The sequence below is a fragment of the Sugiyamaella lignohabitans genome, chromosome A (assembly GCF_001640025.1).
Source record: "Sugiyamaella lignohabitans strain CBS 10342 chromosome A, complete sequence".
NCBI classification, from domain to species: domain Eukaryota; kingdom Fungi; phylum Ascomycota; class Dipodascomycetes; order Dipodascales; family Trichomonascaceae; genus Sugiyamaella; species Sugiyamaella lignohabitans.
The window spans coordinates 4717804-4742561 of NC_031672.1; the positions used below are offsets into that span (position 1 = coordinate 4717804).

Consider the following 24758-nt stretch of genomic DNA (forward strand, 5'->3'; position numbering starts at 1 on the left):
TCTGCCGTTGTCTTTTTGTAATTCGTACAACCTGTGAGGGAGGGAGTACACACCATCACGGATCCGGTGGAGGTAGCCAAATTGATAAAAGCTCTCACGGAGCCAGTTCAACTCTTTCTGCCTCTCAGACAAAAACACTTTTCCATGGCATTCCTTTACGAACCTTAAGTACTCTCTAACAGGATACAATTTGTAAAATGGATCATCTGGTTCATTCATATTGCGTTTTCGAGATTGATGTTTGGAAGATGAACCATTGCTCAATGGAGATATGTTGTCTATATATATGAGGCTAATGCTATAGGAATTTCAATAGCATAGTGAGTATGGACATAACTCAACACGTGACTGTTTGGTGGGGTTGTGCAATGTTTAGGAAAAGAAACAATAGCATATTAAATCAAGTCCGATGGAGTCTAATGGAATTGCAATTGAGATGTTTTCTTGGGAGCACCAAATAGTAGTCTGTTAGAGAGTTACGATTTAAATATTTTGGTCCTGAGAAATAAGAACTATAAAGAAATTAGACTGATATCAAGAGAAATCATTATCCATTTCTAGTTCCCCCGTTCCAAAAGATGCCTCAAAAGAAAGTAAAGATGCCTCAAAAAAAAAAGGAAAGATGCCTCAAAAGAAAGTAAAGGTGGCCCAGAGGCATTATAGAGATAAACCTAACGTCCGAGAACATACATCAAACCAATATATTTGTCTTGTGCATAAATAATATTATCAACTCGACCAGTATAGTATATAATTCGGAAGTAATCCCATATATCATTTGTGCGATATATTTTTTACAGGGATTTTGAAACAGCTATGCAAGAGGCGACGATGATTTACTTAATCGGACGCATAATCAAAACAGTTTCAGATAGTGCAGGACGTCAAAACTGGCCCATAAGAGGGTTAAAATGATGCAAGGGAGATCAGAAACGGACGAGAACAGCTGTAAATCGAGCTCAAGTCAGACCAGCTCGCTTAACATAGCTCCGATCCTTGCCAATCTCAGTTACACCTATAGGAACTAGGATGCATCTTTAATGCAGCATGCATATTGGCTATCTAGGGACCAGGTCGTTCCTATGAAGCAAAAATTCACCCATAACCCGATAACCCCTAAACATATGTGACAGATCAGAGATGCCTCATTTCCTAATACATTATCTATATAGATATATATATCTCCTGTGAGAAATATTGGTTCATTTTCTAAACATCAATTTCAAAGCTCAATATGGCGGAACCAGATGATCCATTTTACCAACTTGGTCCTGTTAGAGATTACTTAATGTTCGTAGCCGAACCACTTAGAATTATGACTTTAGATCAGAGGCGGCGAAAATTGATGAAGCTTGTCGATGAGTTGTCTAGGTTTGGCTACCTCAATGTATCAAATCGTGCCTACAACAGCCTCCCCCTTAGCTTATCTGTGAAGGAATTAGAGCATGATCATGGAAGATCAGCTTTGGATACTTTGAAAAGGGACTTCTACATAAATTTAGAGGACCTCTGTTCCCAAGCGGAGTTATATCCTTGCATATTGAGATTCTTGACTTCTCAGTTCCCAGAACGTCAACGGAACCAAGTGGAGAATCTTACTGCAGTGATACTAAACATATTTCAAGTATACGATGTGGAAATCAATCCAGACTGGCAGGCGTATGGGCCGTACAACAATTTTAAAGATATTGTGGCATTGTTTGTAGATGCGCATGGTCCCCGTCGAATGCACCATGAGTTAGAGCAATTGTTCCGACGGCCGTACAATGATCCCTCTAGCAGTCAGCACTTATTCGACCATATCAAAAACACAATTCAAGGAATATCAGATGGATCCCCTCGCATATATTCGCCTTGTATTCCCATCATTCAGGGCAGCATGTACGGTAAGTCTAGATTGATCAAGGATCTAGCTTCTCACCACGTTTACTTGAGCTACATGTGCTTGCGAAAGGAGTCCAGTCTTGGCTATCCAAGAGCTCGTTTTTCTCACAGTATTGGCAGGGGCAATACATCGGGATATTTGGAATCTAAAAACGATTCCACGTTCGCTCGAGATGTTTTGCTGTTCCTTATTTGCACTCTTGAGGCGATCGTCAAAGGAGTTGAAGACAATAATGACGACTATGCAACAGAGGAGAGGTTCTGGACTTTCCAAGAGACATCACCAGTCTTCGAGCAAACTGTAGAGAGGAGCTTTGTAGACAAGAAAGATTCAAAAAAAAATGTAGAGATGAGCTTTGCAGACAATCAAGGTTCGGAAAATGATATATGGAAAATCCTCTCATCACCAAGTGCAGTATCCAGTAAATATGATATATTGCAACTATCTGAAGAAGTGAAAAATCTACTACGAAGCGAATGGGCCAAATACTGCTTAGCCCTAAGGAGGAAGGACAAAGATAAAGAAGTATACTTTGTGCTCGCAATCGATGAAGCTAGTCCACTAAGTATCCAAAATAAGCCGCATGGAATGAGCGAGCCATATTACCAGATTCTAAGAAGCGTGGCACGCTGCCTTGTGTCTGAGGACCTATGGGGTGGTTTTGCTATTGTTATTGCCGATACTCCAGGACGTATTAGTGATTTCTCTCCACCGTATGAAAACGACCGTTTTCTGAAAAAGTTCAGTGCAATCGGTGCTAAACCTTGGTACCGCATACCCACCTACGATGTGAACGTGCGATGGAGTGAACCACCACTTACATTAGACTTCAGCGAGATTGGAACCTTGAGATTCTATGCCAAATTTGGTAGACCCATATGGAAGCTGTACGTTGACAGTGGGAACGAGGACGAACTTCTGCCAGATGCTACAGCTAAGCTGAGGGGTCGTGACTATGACAAGCTATCAAAGTATAATGCCCTTTTTGTCATATATGCACCGTCAATGGATAGCGATTATCGTACAGCATCGAGCTTTTTACAATCGCCAATGGCCACACTTTTGTGGATGTCTGATCAACATGATGTTCTCAAGGTAGGATATCCTAGTGAGCCAATTCTGGTCATGGCAGCCCATAAAATCCTCGAGGGCGAAAATGATCTTGATCTTATTTCACACCTGCTTAGAGAAAAGTCTCTTTCCCCTGGGGCTACTGGTGAATTTGTAGCTAGATGGATGTTGCTTGATGTTCTGAAAACTGTAGGTTTGCGCGATGGCATACAGAGCAATTACTGTCGTGTTCGTGATCTTTTCAATGGGCTCAGTGAAAAGTATCTCCTCACCTGTAGCTCTGGCCATGCAGATGAACATCAGTTACTTAATGAGAGAATACATCTCAACCACTGGGTGAGTGATAGGAGAATCTGTACTGTTCCTACGTTGGCGTACGGATTCTTGAGAGGCCATGGATTTTGCTTCAGCTTTAACCAGGAAGGTTTTGATCTTGTCATCCCCATATATTTAGAAAGCAAGCAGGTTGACCTTACGAACATCAGACTCTTCGATGGGTACGAGAATATGTCATGGGAGCGAGAAGATATCTATTTAGCCGATGAAGCATTTAGTGTTATCCTCATTCAAGTCCGTAACAACCAAAATTCGCGTGACAATCACTACGTTGGCAGACATGAAAAGATGGGCAGCCTAATCAAGCACATGTTGGCCCGAGCCAAGCCATATATAAGCTTATATATGCAACTTGGTGAGGGCCGACCCATTGGTTTGGGAGAGAGACCACGGAATATAGATCGGGCAAATGTCGCTGCAAATCAAGAACATGGGGGTGCTATCCGTTTGCAAGGAGGGGGCGAAGTAGTCGATCAAGGTGCTCCTCTGGCCTATGACCTTCGTGTAACAGACAACAACAAGAACAACAAACAATTCATAAAACAATTACAGCAAGTCATTCATTTGCCAAATGTGAATGGTCTGGGCGATAATTTCGAGAAGATCCAGTTGGATAGCTGTTCTTTTATTGCTTAGTTTCAGATCAGCGGTTAGAGAAGGGCCACCACAGCAAATTCAAAGAGAGGCTGGCGAAGAGGATCATGTAGAGCCAGAATCTTCAGATTTAGAGAATGAAAATAACCTTGATCTACTCGACTATGACGGAGTTGGCGGTGAGGAACCAGAACGGATTGAAGAGCCGGAAAATGTCGACATTTCCAATGCTCCTCTACGACTTCAAGATGCTAATGAAGACCAGAAACATGAGGCACTAATATTAGAAGTCCCCCCTATTCGAAGTCGATTACGCCCCCGGCCAACGATCCGCACTAAATATACTAAGTAAAAAATAATTTTGACTATTTACACATTAAACCAGCATCCTGTCGGGCTACTTTCTCCTATGCCGTGACCACGAGAATGTACAAACATAAAAGGTTCATTCCACTGTTCCGTCTGACGCTGCTGCGGGAATACAGTTGCCTTTTATAAAGCTAAAAAATAGGAAGTCCACCTCCTAGGGTATCAGGGTCAGTTATAATATTATGAACATAGGCATTTGGTTTTGACCATTGGAACTTCTCCGGTTGCTAATAACCTTTAATTTCTTATGTTTGAGCACGAATTTCATCGGTCCCAATTTACAACTGATGACCGCTCTATATTGCTTGTTATAATAGCCATTACCGTTACAATAGAAATAAACTCCATTTAATATATAGTCAATTTTATTAATCATTGAGATAATGCATGATGATATGTCGCTTATTTCTTGTGGAAGTGATTTTCCTATGCTCATGCATCGCTCGGAAAAACCCATTTAAAGTTCGGGCTGTGAAGGACCCTCATGTGCGCGGTCTAATATTGTCATCTCTCAAAACAAACACAAGTGCATCCTGAAACCGCCCTAACAATTTCGGCGTCTCAATCAGATCGGGTCGGACGGGCGGACCGTTTCCCCCGTTGTGTCCGTTAGTAGATCCGTCGTCGTCGTCGTCGCTTATGTCATTGGGGTCGTACTGAGCCAAATCGTCCTGTTCCGTTAGTATATGTTGATGCTAGATTGCTTCTGATATGCAGTCACAAGTTGTAGTCACTAAAAACAGTCCAGTTATCTGTAGACCACAAAAATATCACACTTACCTCTGCTAAACCAAACGCAGAACCGTCCATGAGACCACCACTGGGTAATGCAGCATCCCATACAGTACTGGATTGACTGTCATTTGTAGCCTGTTGCTCAAGTTTAACACGACGATCTCGCCATTCACGACGTGCTCGGATCCAATCCTGTATAGCGTCCATTTCAGCTGCTAGAGCATCCACCGATATCTCGCCTTCTTCAGCAGCCCTTTCTATTAAACCGACCAAATCAAGTGGCTGGATAGGACCGTTACGAAGGAACTCGATAATATCGCTCATCCACAAAAGAATACCATCAAATAGTCCATTGTCGTTGATATATACTTCATTAATAAACCTGATAACCATATTCTGATGTCGCTTACACAAGTCGATGAATTGCTGAACTGTCTGATTCGGGTCAGCACTCAGCGCTTCGGCCTCGGCTTTATGCACCGTTCGAACGAGATCACTCATGAACTTTTCAAAATCGCCAACTGATTCATAAATTTTGGCTGACCGGAAAACTTGAATTAACGGGCCGTAGAATACAGTGATAAGCTCCTTAAGAAATTGTACTGTGATACTATCTTCCCAGAACAACTGCATCATATCTTTGTCTCGCTTCCGAACAATGATTGAGTACAGCTCTTTAAGTTGTTCATACGAGTCAGCTTCCGACGAGTCGTCAAAGGGATTGCCCGTAGTTTCTTTTCCATCTCTTTGCTCCTTTCGTTTCAAAGTCCAATCTTTATACCAGCCTTCCACAGTCTGGAGCTGGTCATGCGGTAGTGGCGAGCCAAATGAATCTCCACTGACCCTGTATATTTGCATAATCAAATCAGTGCCTGTCTCCTGACTCAGTTTTTGAACATAGTTGTGAACCTCGGGTTCAGCATCTACGTATTCTTCAAATACATCACACAACTCTGGATACGCCATTTTAGACCGAATCTCGTTGGCCAATTTATCTTGGGCTTTCATGTCATCCGCTAGTACGACAAGCATTAGATTCTGCATCAGAGACCGTTTTCCAAATGGTTGAGCCAAAAATAGATCGGTAAGACCCTTCATGACTGCTACCGGGTTGGATACACGTAAAATGCCTTTTAAAACCGAATAAGGCATCAGACTGTGTAGTCGTCGGACTTGGGAAAAAAACTCAGGTGAACTGTCCTGTGCTACAAAAATATGGTACAAAGTGGCAGCCAGCTCAATAACGACCCATTCTATAAACTTTTGAAACTTGGGTGACATGTCTTCAACACGCCGATACATCTTTAACTCCCTGAATATATTTGCGAGCCCGTCTTTTTTGATTAGTTCCTGTTTGAACTCAGTAATATAACCTTCCAGCATCTTGGCTCGTTCTTTGGCGACTTCCAGAAATCGCAACTGTTCTTCCACACGGATGGCATCCATCTGTTTACGGATCTCGATATCTGCCTTTTCAGCAGCCGTCAAGTCTCTAATACGGTCTTTGAAAAGAAACTCTAAAAATGCAGCACTTTTGGTGACTTTAGGTATTTCCACAAGCTTATGAAGGTATGCTCGTAAGACAATCCGCTGTTTCTCGCGAGGAACTTCGCTCGGTGATTGCGAAGGGGCCAGTTTGGCGCGCGCCAGCAGCGTGGACAGTGGTGTCTTGATTTTCTTTTTCTTGGCCGAATTCACATTCGATGAGGAAGAGTTAGCCGACGATACAGATTCAGTCTCGAAAAAATCGTCGTCGTCTTCGTCCAGATCCAGATCATCATCATCGCCAAGACCAACTCCTTTATTGCTTCCAGTGGCCTTTGATATACTGCCATTCGAATCGAGATTCCCACCCCCTCCATATAAACTAGATACCCTATTCTTTGCAGGCAATTGAGGAACCTCTCTGCCAGGGAACTCTTTGTGTAGTTTCCTATCGAGCTCTTTAAATTCTGAATAGCTTCGAGCTACATGAACGGGAGGTGCACCCTCCATATTTGCCTGAATGATATACTGATAAGAGGTATCAGAAAAGAATCCTTTACGAGTAGTGACTTTGCGTACACCCTCGATATTTATGCGATAGCCATTAATAAATTTATCAACTTTAGCAGCCTTTTCAGCGACTTCTGCTCCGTCGACTTCTTGAATGCCTCGTTGAGAAATAGTCTGCACTTTGACGTCGTGCTCCTCACGGCGAGTAGTATGAACCCCTGAAACCGTATACAATTGAATGAGTTTGGTAATTTTGACACCCATACGTTTTCGTTTCGTGGCCTCTTCACGGTCAGCAGTCGAAGAAATGTCTTTTTCTGCAAAACTCTCAATAAACGGTTGAACCTTTTTCTGCCAGAACTCCACGTCGTCAGCAGTACCCAGAAATGGGAATGTCTTAATGCGATGGGCCAAAAAGTGGCGAAATATTGGAAACCTCTCTTCGGGAGTCAAATGGTCATCTTCAACAGTAGCATCTAAACTAAGTCTTCCCATGCTAGATCTTGGTCGCTTGGCTGATGATTTGGACGACGACCTTCGCCTCCTACCGGCTGTCGCATGCTTCTGGTGATTGGGGTCGTTATGCTGTAAGAATGGTGGACCTAACTGGCCAATATTTTTGAAATCATTAAGCTTGGCAACCTCATGATCAATCTGGAGTCTTATAAGTTCTCGCTTTAAATAATGTTCATGGACAATTGAAAAGACCGAGTCATCGGCATCAGCGGCCAGATTGGAGATGTCGGCATCCTCTGGTGGCGACGGCATGATCTCACACTCGAACCCGTCAAAAACCTTTCAGCCAAAGAACTCCTATACACGTAAGTTGCGGTAACAACAAAAGAAACCACAAATCCCAATTTTGGACGATGCTCAAAAACCGTTGTAGACGTCACAACAAAACCGCAGATTAAGTTCAGCACATCTGGCTCATGTGGAGATCACACGCGGCTTGCCAATTAAAGTTGCAGCTCACCTGCACGTCTTCAACTCAGGGGGATCGTGTCAAATCTGGCGCTTGGGTGCTGGACCTGCCTCCGGCGGCTGGGGCTCCGCCCCAGACCCCGTGGCTCCTCTCGCTGCGCTCGAGTCGGTTGCGTGGGGAACCGTGGTTGTTATCTGGCTCCCTAATTATATATATTTTTCAAGAGCAAATGGGCTTATTTTTCACGAGAATTCACTCTTTTGGGTGCCTGGGTTACAGAGTTTATTTCAGAAATCAAGAAATTCGATGAGGATGAAAAACAGAAGTTCGGTATAAATAAGTTCTCACAGCATGCTATAAATAAATATTTTTTGGAAATTCACTCAATTGAAGAAATTCATAGCTGCCAGATCCGCCAGAGAGAAGTCCAGCGAACGCCAGACGCCCGACTCGAGCGCAGCGAGAGGAGCACGGGGTCTGGGGCGGAGCCCCAGCCGCCGGAGGCAGGCCATGACTACAAAACTCAGACGCCCTCGACCTTTAGAAATACTGATGGCGGGATAATACCCTGTTTGTTGCCTGGGGACAGAATGACGCCGTTCTCAGAGAGGAAGAAGGGGATGCCAAGGTCCAGTGCCGCTTGACAGTTGATAAATATGAGAACTTTGGCATTGTTACGCACACCGCTGACCACATGGTCGTCTCCTGGACGGCCTGAGGCCATGTGGATATGGTTTCGCTTCATTCTCGAAATGCCGGTTTCCTTGATTTGCTGCCATGCAGCGATGCTGGTTCCGTGGAGAACAATTTCCGGGAAATCTTCCGGTTTTAGAAGTGGTTTCAGACCTGGATCTTCTACGCTTTTGAGAGAATGACCTTGGTTGGCCTTGATCTGCCAGTGACTTGGGTCATTTGGATCTGGCGATTCGATGGTTTCAATTGGGGCTAGAGTGAACCTCTTCTTGGCATTGCTGTCTACTACTCTCTTGATATCTTCAAAAGTGTATGGTTTGAACTTCGAGTGGGCTAGAAGTTCTGAAACTGAAGCAAAACCCTGACTTGCTAGTGTTATACCTTGCTTCTCTGCTCCATGTCGAAGAGTTTGTGACAGTCCTTTGGACAGCTTCACGTCTGGAGAATCATCAGGACGCTTCTTTTTTGTTTTGGCGACAGTGGTGGTGACAACTTCAGTCGAAGAAGTTGTTATTGAAGCCAATGAAACGGCGGGTGTAGTCTCTGGCTCTGGCATGGGTCGAGCAAGTAATGTATGAAAGAAAGAAAGTTGCTCTCCACTTTTCCAACTTTGTTGACGGAAGTTCATGATGTTAAAGCCGTGTTACAGTTGCATTATCTTATCGGTGTGCATATTTGCGGCGATCAGCGCGGTCCGAAATGTCAAATAATATTCATTGCTAGGTAAATTATGTGACGTTCCAACTGGTTATAAATCGAAAATATATTTTGTTAATAAGATTATCTGAGCAACATTCGTTTTGATAGTGTATGAGATGCCGCGGCGAAGAGATAGTTCGTCTTCAATTGCCATGAATCAAATAGCAAGTAGAGATCGGCCAGCTAATAGGCTATTTATGTTGGTGATATACTAGTACTAACTTTCAACAAGGTTCCAAGATATGCTGCTCTGGATGACAGGAAAGCGGGTCCACTTACTCGGAGAGTCAATCCTGTGTGTTTTGATGAAATATTGTTAAATGACTCGGACTCTATTAAAAAACAAGACGGTGTCGACTCGAATGCCACATGTTCCAAAATAGTCAAAGAAATGTCGTTCTATTGCGGTAAACTCCTCCGTCTGGTCTTGAGAACAGTCCGTTTAACTAGTTATAGTGCAGTCGTACACTTTCGAAGTGCTCTTCAAGCAGGTATCGATGGGTTTTCTTCGTCAGATGTTTCAAACACACCTGATTCTAAACACACGGGATCAACTTATGTTAAAGAGTTCCATAGATCTGATGAAGAACACCATGTGATTTAAGTGCCCCCCAGGAACAGTGATTCTGACCCGCCTATAATGTGTATATCTCTTAAAAGTACCATACTTTCCATGCTCATGTTGGAAACTCATATTAGAGTAATATACCAGTTTAGATATTGAAGAGATCAAAATAACACCAAAAAAGACCATACCTCTGTCGATTCGACTGGATATTCTAAATAGTCTACAGTAGATAGTCTGATTGTGAGGTTTCTTAAATAATCGAGCTCTTCTAATCAATGGATGTTGTTCTAGAACAATCACTGACTCTGAATATTATTTTTTACTTGCGTATAGTTCATGCAAAACATATCAGTTTCCTTAATCCTGGATCATTGGTGAGAATTAGAGATTGTTCCATAGAGTCGTACTCTTATTTGGCTATCTGTGCTCACAGTCCGACGATATTTGATAATTGGAGCAGTTGACTCCCCAGTCACTTTTATCACACTGAACTTTTCATGTTGGAAGACAAATGTCTTGTCATATCATTTGAAGGACTATTTTAAGTCAGATCAATCTATTCGATCATTCATTGACTAAGACTCGAAAACTTTTAAACGATAACGACAGATCTCATCCTTATCAGAATGATTCCAAGCTCTATCATACACCCTAACCCGTATCTATATAATGCAATTTAGTTATCTGCTGACTCGAGGCTGCAAAATTACCCTGCCTAAAAGGTCCCAACGACGCGAGCCCCACTGCAGCAGATATTCATCTTTGTGATATGGAAATGAACGAAACCTTGCAACACGAGAATCTACAGGGTCTTGCTTGGACTTGAAATTTTCGCTAGGAACATCGAAATTCCCAATTCAACGCGTACTCGAAGTAACGATTTGCTGAAACATAATTTTGCAGCATAAACTTTGAAGATTCAAGCTAAGAACAAGGGTGGCTCGTGCTGGTAATTTTTTGATTAAGCAAAAAAAAGTGGCACCGACAGTGAAAAAGTCCATCTCGATACGTAAATTGAAACCACAGTAACAAAAGAAATACGCGATTGACGTTAACCTGCACATTCGAGTAGCATTACCAACAATAACAAACCATGGCCGTCGCGACTGGCACGCCTTCAACGGTAACTCCTGTCGTAGTGCCTAGTCCTACACCTAATACTGGAAGTATTCCAGTTCCTATAAATAAGGAACAGGTCAGGCTGCTACTTCTGGTAAGTTTTTTTTGGGTTTATAGTTCATAGTTCATGTTGCTGATTGATTGTGATATACAAGCAACAGGAAGAGAGAATACTAAAAAAGCAAACAAACTGTTGGAGAAACTAACTTGTAAAATAGAGATGGAATGCCTTGAAGAGAAAGGGAGCACGCGAGGACTCTAACCCTGAATTAGCAGAGATCACTCGTGTTCTCAAAGATATTTCAAATGCTCAGAAGCTATATAAAGTTCGAGAAGACAAGATTCAGAGCTTACGAAAAGATTCTCGGATCGAGGAACTCAAACCTTCAACTTCGACTTCAACTGGTGATGTTACTGGTGACAACGCGAGTCAATCATCTAACAAATTAGATGTTCTTCGTGCTCAGATCAAAGCGTTCCAGATTTTATCCCGTAACTTGGACGTGCCAGCTGCATTGCAAAGTGTCTTGGTAAACTCGGTGACTGATGACTTGAATGATAGAGTACAACAACAAGTCAAGGAAGAAGAAGAGCAACAAAAGGCAGAGAAACAAGAACAAGATCCTCGTTCGTCTCATTCTAGATTCCAAAAGTCATATGATCGATTATTTAAACAGTATGAAAAACGACTTCGTTCTGTGGGCGGCAAGGCAGAAGTGGTTATTCGTAACCGACTTTCATGTCGAGTAGCCGAACTCGAGCATTTACCAGGTAACTTAGGTACTATCGACACCAAATCTATTGACTACACACCAGACGATGAGATTAGTGCTAGCGAAGACATACTCAAACTCAAAGCGGTTATCGAACTCAAGGGTTTACGGCTATTGACCAAACAAAAGAGTCTGCGTCAGCATATAGTGTATAGTATTGGTGCCAAAACAGATCCACTAGCGGAGAGTATGATGAGTAGGTCTCTTAATAGACGAATCAAGGTGCATACTGCTCAGGAGATGAGACTCACAGAACAGCTGGAATTACAACAGAGAATGGAACGGGAGCGTAAACAACGAGAAACACAACTGTTATATGTTTCTGGTGTATGTAGCCATTCCAATGAGGTGGCTAACTCACAGCAACAACGACAATTCCGCAACTTTACTCTGTCTAAATCGATAAGTCAAATGCATAGTCTGATTGAGAGAGAGGAATCCAAGAGATCAGAAAGAACTGCGAAACAACGTTTGCAAGCACTTAGATCCAATGATGAAGATGCATATCTTAAATTGCTGGATCAGACCAAGGACACTCGTATTACGCATTTGTTGAAGCAGACCAATTCGTTCTTAGACTCATTAGCACAAGCTGTTAAAGTTCAGCAACAGCAGGCTGGCGTGCCAATGGCATCTCAAGCAGATGATGACTCTGAAGGGAATGATAAAATCGACTATTACGAGGTTGCTCATCGTATCAAGGAGCAAGTTTCCAAGCAGCCAAGTATTTTGGTTGGTGGTACGCTGAAAGAGTATCAGATCAAGGGCTTACAATGGATGGTTTCTCTTTATAACAACAACTTGAATGGTATCTTAGCCGATGAAATGGGTCTTGGTAAGACTATCCAATCTATCTCACTGATTACGTACTTGATTGAAGTCAAGAAACAGCCTGGTCCGTATCTCGTTATTGTGCCTCTTTCAACCTTGACCAACTGGACCTTGGAGTTTGAGAAGTGGGCTCCTGCTGTTAAAAAGGTAGTGTACAAGGGACCACCCAATGCTAGGAAGGCCCAGCAAGGAATTATTAGAATGGGTGATTTCCAGGTCTTGTTGACGACATATGAGTACATTATTAAGGACCGTCCAATTCTTTCGAAGATCAAGTGGACCCATATGATTATCGATGAAGGTCATCGTATGAAAAACACCAACTCTAAGCTTAGTTCAACTCTTACCCAGTACTACAGTTCTAGACACCGTCTTATTCTTACCGGTACACCTCTTCAGAACAATCTTCCTGAGTTGTGGGCTCTGTTGAACTTTGTCTTGCCAAAGATTTTCAACTCTGTGAAAACATTCGACGAATGGTTCAATACACCATTTGCTAATACCGGTGGTCAAGATAAGATGGAGCTGACTGAAGAAGAGACTCTACTTATTATCAGACGTTTGCACAAGGTGTTAAGACCGTTCTTACTGAGAAGATTAAAGAAAGATGTCGAAAAGGATCTACCAGACAAGGTTGAAAAGGTCATCAAATGTAAAATGTCAGCTATCCAAGCCAAACTGTATGAACAAATGCTCAAGCACAACATTTTGTTCATCGGTGACGGTGGCAAGTCAAAGATGTCAGTCAAGGGTCTTAATAACAGAGTCATGCAGCTTCGTAAGATTTGTAACCATCCTTATGTGTTCGAAGAAGTTGAGAATATCATTAATCCTACTCGTGGCAACAATGATAACTTGTGGAGAGTAGCAGGTAAATTTGAACTGTTGGACAGAATTTTCCCGAAATTTGTTAAGACCGATCACAGAGTATTGATGTTCTTTCAAATGACGCAGATTATGGATATCATGGAAGATTACTTGAGACTTCGAGGCATTCAATATCTTCGTTTGGATGGTAGTACCAAGGCAGATGAGCGTTCCGAACTGCTCAAGTTGTTTAATGCACCCGATTCCCCATACTTTTGTTTCTTGTTGAGTACCAGAGCAGGTGGTCTGGGTCTTAATTTGCAGACTGCTGATACGGTTATCATCTATGATACAGATTGGAATCCTCACCAGGATTTACAAGCTCAGGATCGTGCACACCGTATTGGACAGACCAAGGAAGTGCGTATTTTACGATTGATCACCGAAGACTCTGTTGAAGAAGCGATTCTTGGAAGAGCACATTCGAAGCTTGAAATTGACGGAAAGGTCATTCAGGCTGGTAAATTCGATAACAAGTCGACATCAGAAGAGCAAGAGGCGTTCTTACGATCATTGCTAGAAGCAGAAGAACAGCGTCGTGAGCAGAAAGATGAAGACGACGAAATGGATGATGACGAGCTTAACGAGATCTTGGCTCGAAGTGAGGAAGAACGTGAGTTGTTCAACAAAATGGATGCCGAACGAAATGCTACTAGCGAGTATGGCAAGGACAAAGAGCGTGATCGATTGTATGGATATGATGAACTTCCCGAGGAGTATCAACAAGATGTCACTCAATATTTGGAACCTGCAAAGGAGAAGAATTTGGGCAGAGGAGCTCGTGAAAGAAAGACTGTTTACTATGACGACGGTCTTACCGAGGAGCAATGGCTTGATGCTGTTGATACCGATGCTGCTGCTCTTGAAGAGGCTATTGCCAAGAAAAGAGCTCGTATGGAGCGTAGGCAAGAACGCAAGAGTAGATTGGCAGCTGGACTTCCTCTTGAGGATGAGACTTCAGCTGCTGATGACGACGATGACGACAAGGTGAAATCTAATGGAGCCAGTCGTAAAAGAAAGCGTAGTCGTAGTGTTAAGGATAATTCTAGCGAGCCTGAAGACGCCGATGAGGAGCAGGTAAACAATGATTTTGATAATGATGACGATGATGAAGCTGAACAAAGTCGACAGACTAAGAAGTCCAATACTCGTAACGGCGATAGTCGAAGAGTATCAACAAAACTCAATGGAGCAGGTGCTGACCCACTAGCACCTAAACAACGAGCTGCACTTACCAAAGCCAGTTTAGAGCTTGTTGAAGTTATCACGTCATCAGTCGAAGACGAATCAGGACGAGACAGGTCGGCCATTTTTGCAGAATTACCACCTAAGTCCATTTATCCTGACTACTATGTCCTTATCCAAGAGCCCATTGCATTGAACATCATCCGCAAGAACATTCGGAACAAAGTGTATAAAACACTTGAAGAGGTCAAATCCAGTTTCGATCTCATGTTTGCAAACGCTCGTACTTACAACGAACCAGGATCGTTCGTGTATGAAGATGCCGATGTCCTGGATAATCTTATTTCAGAAAAGTACGCCGAACTCAAGCCGAGTCTCGACAAAGTGCTTGACAGCGACAGCTCTAGTTCAGCCGTTAATGGTGGTGTCAAAGAAGAAGAGCATGAAAACGGCTCGGTCAAAACATCCATGCCTACCCTGAAAATCAAACTTTCAAAAGGTCGTGAAGACGAGTAGTAACTTTCAGTACCTTAATTATTAATTAATCTAATATTTATATTATTTCATAGTTTTAGCAGGTCGGACACTGAATTTCTTCTGCCAGGTGGACACCAACTCTTACCCAGGGACAGTCAAACAGAGGTTACAATTTGTAAATACTCAGGCCGGGTGAGTTCCTTTACCAGATCAAGTGTCGAGAGGAGTTGCCTCCGGCAGCTGGGGCTTTGTCCGAAACCCCGTAGCCCCTGCTTCTCAGGAGACCAGCGAGGGTTACCTTCTGAACTCGGTTGCAGATGGCATTAGCCCGTTGGCAGGAGATTGTAGCTTTTAGCGAGGGTAATGGGAGAATTGACAGTTCACATGTGGAGAGCTGAAGCCCGATAAAGAGTTGCAGCAATTACCGTGTCGCGCGTCAACGTCGCGTAAATCCCCCACATTTGACAGGAGATCACGGAGAGGAGCTCTGAACGATGAATGGTGAACCAAGCAGCAAATCAGACAAGAGTTAAAAAAAAAAGTCAATTGATAAAGCGAAGAACTGGCAATTGACAGACCAAAAGTCAAATTCTCAGGCGGGAAAGCGGTAGCAGAAGCTTTTCAGGGAGTGGGAATTGGCTTCCGACGCGGCACTGAAATTAGATGCAGGTTAGGGCTGTGGACGATGTATCTCCTGGGTCAGCGTGTTCACAGGTGTATCCGACGAAATTAGCACCAAGCAGCAACACCACTGGCAGCAGCAGCGACAACAGATTTTTGGATTTGATCTGTTCTTTACTAATTGATCTGTTATTGAAGAGCCGGACTCGAACTGTTGAGTGCCAGTAGTACCAGACGGTGTTTCTTTGTTCAGTGTTTTGCAGCAGGGGTTGAAATTGGCCAAAGAGAACGTAAGTCGAGGGGTGTCCTTGACATGGACAGAGGATTTTGACTGGTTTTTGAAGTTGGATCAGCATTCATCCACATTACGAATCAGTAGTGTTTTATACGGGGTCATAAATCTTGATATTTGATCAATTGGCTTGAATATTTCTTTTAAGACGGATCTATAATTGCACGATGCTGGGCTGATTGATGGCCCACTCTTCCGAACAACAGGGGGTTAGGACTTGGTTTTTGGATGAAGAATTCATAAACCATTGGTTATTTGAATCAGCCAGTGGTCAACTGATTGAGTAGCTATTGTACCCACAAATTCGACTCGAGCGGAGAGATAGGAGCCAGGGGGTTGAGGCAAGCGCCAGCCACTGGAGGCAAGACTGGTCGGTTGATTCTTGAAAGCCAATGAGAGAAGTATACGATTAAGGAGTTCTAACAAAAGAGCAGCATTTATTTGGTTCTGAATTTATCTTTTTTGGGTTATAGATTAATTTTTCCTTTTTTTTTTTTGATTTCGAATGGGTTTCTATTTTTGTGAACAGTTCAATTCCCAATTATAGGTTTGAGAGCGAATCTACTAACGGCGTAGATACTAGTGGAACCTGGTGTGGTTGATTCGTCATGCCGTCGATTTCCTTACGTCGAAAGAAGGTTCAAGCGGAGGGGCCTCAGTCAGCTGGACCGGTGCCAGCGTCAGGTGCTGGGTACCACTATGAGATGCTCCCCCCGGCCTCTTCACCAGCACCAGATAGAGCTGGTGGTAGTTTTGATCCAGGAACAGATTCCGGGACTACAGACTCGCAAACTAGTGGTTTGACAGAACCCGCTGCTAGCGAGGGTGCGATGGCATTCAATGAAAGGCCTGATAGCAGTGGCGGCGGCCGAGGAGACCGTCGTACTACCCGAATGGCGTCGTCATCATCGTTTTCATCATCATCCAGTACTAGTGGAGTCCATCATAAACTAGCATCAGTATTCTCATCATCATCTTCAACTTCGTCATCGTCGAAATCGAGTAGAAAATCGTTTCTAAAGAGGAATTCCAGCTCATTGCTGCGAGCGGGTTCATCTAGCACCAGCGGTAAATCAGGGTTTAGAAGAAGAGATTTGAAAGCTTCTTTAGGAATTAATGGCAAGAAAGAAGACCCATCGTCACAGCCACAATCACAATTAGATATAGAAAGAGCTGATGTCAACCGTCAACAACAGGAACAGCAGCAGCAGGCCACTTTCCTGATCCCGAACTCGACCGGAAGTACAGGCACCAGTCCAAACTCTTATAACAATACTTTGTCTCAGACATCACTCAGTCGACCTGGAAGTTCACCCAATTTTGGGTCTACACCTGGAGCTTCGTCTTCGGTGGTGTCGCTTCTATCAAGAGTACGGCAATCGTTTGAGGATTTGAGAGATGTCACTGGGATGGTCATGGGTTCAAACAACAACAATGGTAGCAGTCATAATGTCAATTCAGGGGTTAGCTCGGCTCCGTTGACGTCCATGACACGATCTCGAGCTAGCACTTTCCAATCAGTTCGTTCAACAGATACCAGTACCACCGGTGTAAGATCACCTCCATTACTGCCTCTGAGTACCCTTCAGTCTCCTACTTTTCCGAGTAGTGAACTCCACGGTACCCAGCAGCAGTCATCTCCACATTCTAGAACCTCGTCGATTGTTATTTTGTCTCCAAGATTATCTGCAGCAGGGGTTTCTCCTATCAGTCCTGTTGAGGCTAATAGGAGCTCTAGTCGGAGTAGCAGCAGAATAAACAGCCCTCTTGCATCTGCAACTACATCCGATCTGATGATCCCAGCCATTACACTTGAAAATCCAGAGCATCCTACCACTTCATCGTCACCCCGTGAACATCAACAGCTTGAAGATTTACCCGAAAATGCTATCCAAAAAGTGACATTTAACAGTCTTTATTCGAAAAGCATTCCAGACCTGAGTTCTACGTCCACTCTTCAGCCAGGACCAAGGGCTATGGTATCTGTATCTGGCGAACCAAGCAATAACAACTCAATCCAACATGCATCAAAACCTTCAAATTCCTCTGACAAATCACGCTCGTATTCAGGCTTTGGAGCGCCGAACCTTGGAGCCCCACCATCGTTTAAAGAAAGGTTGAGGCGCAAGACCTTTTCGATGATCTTCCCTGATAACGACCTCCCCTTTGGCAGCGCCAGTCCAACCGATTCGTCGGTTGCTCAAACATCAACATCGTTAACACCAACCACAGCATCAACTTCAAGTTCAAGGACTGGCTGGAGTAATAACGCTAGCATGGCACCACCTCCACATACTCCTGTGTCGTCAACTTATACATCGGACTCACCACCGTGGCAAGCTGGAGTCTTATCGAGTACTGATTCAGGCGAGACTATAGATTTTGCATCCTTATCTACTAGTACCAATTCCGAAACGCCTTCAGGAGATACTACTCTTAAACCAAAGCGAGTTCCATTGATGAGATCGCTTTCAAGTCAAGAGGTTATCGACAATAGCCAGAATCAAAATTCGCCAACTAGCAGTGACTCTGGTTTAGCCACAGTTGTTGATAGCGAATTTTCACCTAAAAGTCGTCCCAGAAGTAAGACAGTTGGATCTGTCTCTAATGAGTACAAGGCCATGTCGGCTAGTAGTCACGGGTCTTCCAATACAAGCAGCTTTCTTCCCCGTCCTTCGTTTGGCTCACTTTTAACCGGAAAATTAAGATCCGAGAGTGAGTCGAGTATTCCATTTAACAAAAAGTCATCTCCTAGCCCACGTCCATCTTTTTCATTTAGCACAGCTGCTGAAGAACGTCTGCCTGAGCGTCATATTGTGGACAACGAGCTTGAATCTCCAGAGGTATATCTGGTACGGTTGAAAGAAACCACTACACTTGGTACATCATTAGTGGCGGTGCTCTCCCAATCCGATCAACCGTTTCATCGAGAAGTTTTACAGTTGTGCATTGACAACGAATCATTTGCTGGCGAGCCTCTTGATATGGCACTCCGCAAGTTCCTGATGCATTTTCGTTTGCCAAAAGAAACACAGCAAATCGATAGAGTACTTGAAGCGTTTGCCACGACCTATCACAAAAACAATCCCGATGTTTACGTCGATCGCGAAACAACTTATTTTGTGGTATTCTCGCTTGTCATCCTACATACAGACTTTTTCAACAAGAATAATCGACACAAGATGGCCAAGAATGAATACGTCAACAACACACGCTCTGACGATGTCCCAGACGTAGTTCTAGAGGTAAGTGTCACATGCGTCCCATTGTTGGGCAAAGATGCTTTACTACTCCCAAAACAATACTAACTTGCATTCTAGTGTTTTTACGATAACATCACATACACTCCATTTATTCACACTGACGAAGAGGTGTCTCTTTCTACAAGATCTTGGAGCAGACGAAATGCCTCATTCAGGAACGCGAAAGATCTTGTGGATCCATACACACTGATGTTGGATAACCGACTCAACAGCTTGAGACCCAAATTCTTGGAGCAACTGGATCTGAGCGACAAGTATGGATTTGTGAGACTCGGCACAAAAGAGGAGTTTCTCGATTTGCGTCATCAGTTTGTGCATGGTTCGTATATTCAGCTTGTATCTGAACGGTCTAGACCCGAAGCATTCATTGACAGGTCAGCACCTGAGGAGTTTGTACTGACTGACCCTGGTATTGTTGACATAAAAACTGTCAAAGTGGGTATTATCTACCGCCTGGAAGAATCATCCAAACTTGGACTTTATTCGACAAAAGTATGGAAAGAGTGGGGTGCTATTCTCACGGCCTCGCAGCTCTATCTATTCAAGGATGTTGGGTGGATCAAGTCAGTTTTGATCAAGCAAGAAACAGCCTCTCAAACGTCAGCTGTTGATTCGCACACGTTGGGAACCAGCATTATCAGAGTTCCAATCGATGGGTTTCACCCTAGCGTTGTAGTGTCAACCAAAAACATGGTGGCTTTAACTAGCTACCTCTCTGATCGTCAAAAGCATTCATTCTTTGTTGGATCTGGATCTTCTGCAGAGACGAAAGACTGGTTTGCAGCTGAATCCAAATCTGAAATGAATGACTGGATTTTGAAGATCAACTATGCATCGTCCTTTAACACATATCACATTGGCATCCACGGGATCAGTAACTCTCACACTGATTTGAAGCACCGACGACACCAGAGTCAGCCATCGGGTTCATCTTTGACAGAACTAGCTAACGTAACCAGTAACGGAAGATCATCTGCAGATGTGAATGATGAAAAAACCTTCACTACTGATACAATAGATGAAGCTACTGCTGTTAGGGCAGATGATGATGCTTCTTTGGAAGTTTTCGCTTCTCAAAAACATCGCGAACGAGTGATTGCTGTTAAACGCAAAATCAGTAAAATTGTCAAAGTTCTCGCCGAAAAGGAAAAAGAGCTTGAAGCAGATGTTAGAACCGGCCGTCATTTGAAACTACTGGCTCCTATTCAACCTAGAACTAGGGAATCGGTAACGGCAGCAGCTAGACTATTGATCAAACGACTGGACACTAGTCTTATCAATAGAAAGAGACTACAATGTTACCATAGTTTGTTTGAACTGGAGCTTCAAGTTGAAACTGACTTCTGCATGGAACTGGGAATTGACATTGATGAGCTAGATAACGACAATGGTGAAGAAGTTGACGATGTAAACTTAGAAGCAGGCACAGAAGACAAGATTGAAAGTCCTTCAGAGTCCGATAAGTCTGGTCCTGAGGAAGAGTCAACCGACAATGCTGACGAGTCCAGATCAGAGCCTGAACAGGCAGAGTTGGGTCCTGTTGTTGAGGACGGAGAAGGTACTACGGGCGACAATAAAGATGTCAGCAAGTCAACCGAGGAGCTTCCAACCGTCGAATTACTACCACCTACTAGCACTAGTACTGATGGTCAAGCCAGACGTAGCTCTGACTCGTCATTTATATTTCAGACAGTGTCGGCAGATAACGACAGTATTAGTGACAGCCTTGAAATCATTTCCACCATTAAGAAAAGTACTGATTCTACGAGTTCAGTTGACAAGCTCAAGGATAAATTGACCATTCCCAAAAGATCTAGAAGTTCTTCACCAAGACGGGAGGACAAAAACAACAACAACAGTGAGGCACCACCGGCTAAAGAGAGCGGTAATCAGCGTAGCGTGTCGTTGATTCGTAAGACAAATGATTTCACACTTCTGGGTAAGAAATTCTCAGTCGTAGAAGTAAACCCCGAATTTGCTGCAACTCCGAACCACAATAGAACCACTTCTCAGAGTGTAAATTACGAACGCAGCAGTTCAGTAGGCACCTCCATCAATGAGCTGGAGCCATCGCCTTCTCTTCATTCAGCGCTATCGTCTCTTTCTTGAGACACTGAAGAAGTCTATCCATTTATTTATGTATTTGCATTATTTCATTAACGACCTTTTTATGATTATTCAATTTTCTCGACCAGGGGGTCTGCCTCCGTGGGCTGGAGCTCTGCCCCAGACCCTGGTTGCTCCTCTCGCTGCGCTGGAGTCGTTTTGACAAGGGTCCGGACAAACTCCTGCGAAGCAGGAGCTAGGGGGTCTGGAGCAGAGCCCCAGCCGCCGGAGGTAACCCCATTTCTAGCGTCATCATTTCACAATACCATTGAATTATATACTGGGAGACATCTGTGGTTTAATTACTCCCAGTCATCCTCTTCTTCCTCATCGTCTTTCTCGTCAATTGCCTTACTGGTGGATGCTGGTTTAGATTCGGTCGTTGACAAGTCTACAGTAGAGTTGGTCTTAGAGACCAGATCATAGCTGCCATCTGTAGACGATCTGGTAGAGGTAGAATTGGAAACTGCGGCTGCAGGAGCTTTGGAGTTCTTGGGTTCTTTTCCTTTAGATACACCACCAATAGCTTCGCTGTCGTCCTCGTCTTCTTCGTCATCTTCCCAAGAAATATCCTTTTCATCACCAGCTTGTTCTGAGGCCTTTTGAACAAGGATCTTCCGTCTTAGTTCTTGGTCTTGAATCTGCTTTCTCATATAATAATACTTCGCCCAAAACTCGTTATAACTGACTTTTTCGGGCACCAAAGACTCCATAAGTGTTCGCAACGGCTTGTACTTATCTAGATCTTCAGCAATAATCTCAGTATGTGTGTCGATATTGAATTCTTTAGCAAAAGACTCGTAGTCGGGTTCGGTAGTGGTTGTTAGGAATGGCTGAGTAGATGTGTGTAGAGCATGTAATTGCGCGTCCAGTCGAGTGGAATAGATCTGGGTACGAATAGCTTCGGGAACATCAAACAGAATTTCTGCAGGCGCATCTTCTCCGCTATCAGAATCGTCATCTCCTCGTAGGACTCCTGGTGCATCAACAGTAACGGCATCTTTAAGAAATGATTTGACATCCTTACCAATTTTGCCTACGTAGGAACCAGCAGCATTTTCAATTTTCTCCAAATCTCTATCGAGAGTATCAATGTAGATTTGAGCACGTTTAGTCAATTCAGAGAGCATGGTAGATGACGAGGGTTTACTATCTACTGGAGAAGCCGATGTAGGAGTCTTCTTGACTACTGTCTCCTGAGAAGAAGACAGATCAGATGCATCTCCACTACCAGTATTAGAACCAGGGTTCTGGGCATCCTGATTGGCAAGTAGACTTCCAACCTCCTTTCTAAAGGCATTGATATCCTTGGTAGTCTCCTTAAGAGCGTTTTCTCCTTGTTTCTTCACTGTCGCCCATAGTGAGCTCCAATTTGTATTTGTAGCAGCATTCGATAGTCGAGTATAAGCATTCTCAATCCCAGTTTCAAGCTTGTCTGCTGCAATATCGATAGAAGACGACTGCTTGCGTTCATGGGTGTTTGATTGTTGAGTCTGATCTGAGACAGTTGTAGTAGAATCACCAGATGTGCCTTCAACATCACCAATAGCAGTACCAGGGGTATCAGCTGCAACCTGGAGCTTATCATAGACGAAATCCATGATAATCTGAATTTATCTAAGCACAAATGAGAGACACAGTCACGATAGATTTCTCTTGTTGGAAATTTTGTGTAGCGGATAGCAAATGCCAAACACAGAAAGTAGAACGACTGTGGAGAAGGATGCTATCGATCGTCATGATATCAAGAGGTCACTAACAGCCGCGTTCATCTATCTATATAAATATATGTATATACTCTGGTCGGGTATGCAAGTGAGTGTTCCACACTGAAACTTAATTATGTTCATGGTAGCGTCATCATTATTGTTATACATTAAAAATTGAGCGGCAAAGGAAATGGTCTATGAAACATAAGTGAAACGAGTTAGAGCTTCAAACTGCGGTGTAAAATAGCCTGAGATGAGTTGATACTAGCTGGACCCTGCATAGATAGCCCTACAAGAACAATATCGTGCGGTTATGAGATGGAATATAGGCAGATAAATTATGTGTGATTAGAAACAGTGATTTATTCACTATCCACTGCATTGGTACATCTAATATGACTACCTCCATCACAACTGTCAAAGAAAATGAAGGCTTGAGGGAAAAGAGGATAATTGCACCACTGCGGTTTGGTCTAGTTCAACCAAATTTATATCGTGGAAGCTACCCCCAACCTCATAGTGTCGAGTTTCTTAAACGGCTAGGTTTGAAGAGTATCGTTTCGTTGACACCAGAACCTTTGCAAATCCCAGAAGTTATTCAATTTGCAAATGAAAATTCTATCAAGTTGATTCATATCGAATGTGGAGAGGCTAAGTCAAAGTCTAAAAAGAAAAGAGGTGTCCCGGTCCAACATGATGTAGCACAGCAAGCTGTCGAGCTCATGATCAACGCTGACGTAGCTCCAATGTATATACATTGTCTGAATGGATCTCAAGTTACTTGTCTGGTCATTGCATGTCTTCGTAAACTTAGTTTCTGGTCCATGGCATCCATTGCAGAGGAATTTTTACGATACTCTGAGCTAGAAGCTGCGGATGAGGGCTTTATAGAAAAGTTCCGGGCAGAGATTTCCGTGCCACCATCCACGGTTCCGTGGATGTGGAAGGGATTATCAAAAACAGGTGTTGTTCGTAATCATCCAACTTTAAAGATCAGTGAAACCCCAAAAGAGCAAAAAGAGTACAAAGAAGCGAATGAAGCTCCAGAATCAAGTGAGCCAGTTCAATGAGACTTGATTTAGAGAACGGGTCGAAATAGAGAAATTAAGACCTGGGGACGAAAGAGGGGCACTAAAAGATGAGTAGGAGAGCATACAATTAATAGGTTATGAAATGGAACATATGGGTCGAGGATTGCTTGAAAGATATCGATCAAGTGCCAGATCATAGTCAAATGCAATCAATAGGTTATGAAACGGAACGGAACATATGGGTCGAGAATTGCTTGAAAGATCTCGATCAAGTGCCAGATCATAGTCAAAAAATTAATAGTTTAAGCAATTGCAAATCAACCTCTGGAGCTTTCTCAACTTCCACAACCTCTGTCTGGGTGCATTGTCACTTATATTATTGACTATGCATTTGATCTTTCTGTTATTAAAAGGTACATTAGACTTGTCAGGAATGACTGTCCAATCCAGTAAATACAGTTTGCTTGTCCAGGTTTGGGCAGGAACAACTGCCATCTGACTATTAGCCGACATCGTTTTATCGCTTTTATTATAAGTTTTGGCCCTATTTACCGAAAACTAGAGTTGAAACTTACTTGGCTTGCACTTGGTTAGCACTTGGTTAGCACTTGGTC

At 43.3% G+C, this 24758-nt stretch overlaps 8 protein-coding genes across 8 annotated transcripts; 5 read left to right on the forward strand and 3 right to left on the reverse strand.

The window, feature by feature from the left end:
* Positions 1-1234: 1234 nt before the first annotated feature.
* AWJ20_1515 (uncharacterized protein) lies at positions 1235-3928 on the forward strand (the record flags this gene model as incomplete). The annotated part of the gene is made up of 1 exon (XM_018878403.1): positions 1235-3928. One exon carries the CDS (start codon positions 1235-1237, stop codon positions 3926-3928), a length of 2694 nt encoding a protein of 897 aa, XP_018735710.1.
* Positions 3929-4972: 1044 nt separating this feature from the next.
* AWJ20_1516 (uncharacterized protein) lies at positions 4973-7753 on the reverse strand (the record flags this gene model as incomplete). Its single annotated transcript, XM_018878404.1, has 1 exon — positions 4973-7753. One exon carries the CDS (start codon positions 7751-7753, stop codon positions 4973-4975), a length of 2781 nt encoding a protein of 926 aa, XP_018735711.1.
* Positions 7754-8433: 680 nt separating this feature from the next.
* On the reverse strand, positions 8434-9159 carry TPT1 (Tpt1p; the record flags this gene model as incomplete). The annotated part of the gene is made up of 1 exon (XM_018878405.1): positions 8434-9159. The coding sequence occupies one exon, from the start codon at positions 9157-9159 to the stop codon at positions 8434-8436; it is 726 nt and encodes a 241-aa protein (XP_018735712.1).
* A 1804-nt stretch (positions 9160-10963) lies between these two features.
* On the forward strand, positions 10964-15161 carry STH1 (RSC chromatin remodeling complex ATPase subunit STH1; the record flags this gene model as incomplete). Its single annotated transcript, XM_018878406.1, has 2 exons — positions 10964-11083; positions 11208-15161. The coding sequence occupies 2 exons, from the start codon at positions 10964-10966 to the stop codon at positions 15159-15161; spliced, it is 4074 nt and encodes a 1357-aa protein (XP_018735713.1).
* Positions 15162-16643: 1482 nt separating this feature from the next.
* On the forward strand, positions 16644-19343 carry SYT1 (Arf family guanine nucleotide exchange factor SYT1; the record flags this gene model as incomplete). Its single annotated transcript, XM_018878407.1, has 1 exon — positions 16644-19343. One exon carries the CDS (start codon positions 16644-16646, stop codon positions 19341-19343), a length of 2700 nt encoding a protein of 899 aa, XP_018735714.1.
* A 144-nt stretch (positions 19344-19487) lies between these two features.
* AWJ20_1520 (uncharacterized protein) lies at positions 19488-21407 on the forward strand (the record flags this gene model as incomplete). Its single annotated transcript, XM_018878409.1, has 1 exon — positions 19488-21407. The coding sequence occupies one exon, from the start codon at positions 19488-19490 to the stop codon at positions 21405-21407; it is 1920 nt and encodes a 639-aa protein (XP_018735715.1).
* A 299-nt stretch (positions 21408-21706) lies between these two features.
* Positions 21707-23005, reverse strand: DOS2 (Dos2p; the record flags this gene model as incomplete). The annotated part of the gene is made up of 1 exon (XM_018878410.1): positions 21707-23005. One exon carries the CDS (start codon positions 23003-23005, stop codon positions 21707-21709), a length of 1299 nt encoding a protein of 432 aa, XP_018735716.1.
* A 503-nt stretch (positions 23006-23508) lies between these two features.
* Positions 23509-24183, forward strand: OCA6 (Oca6p; the record flags this gene model as incomplete). The annotated part of the gene is made up of 1 exon (XM_018878411.1): positions 23509-24183. The coding sequence occupies one exon, from the start codon at positions 23509-23511 to the stop codon at positions 24181-24183; it is 675 nt and encodes a 224-aa protein (XP_018735717.1).
* Between the last annotated feature and the right edge of the window lie 575 nt (positions 24184-24758).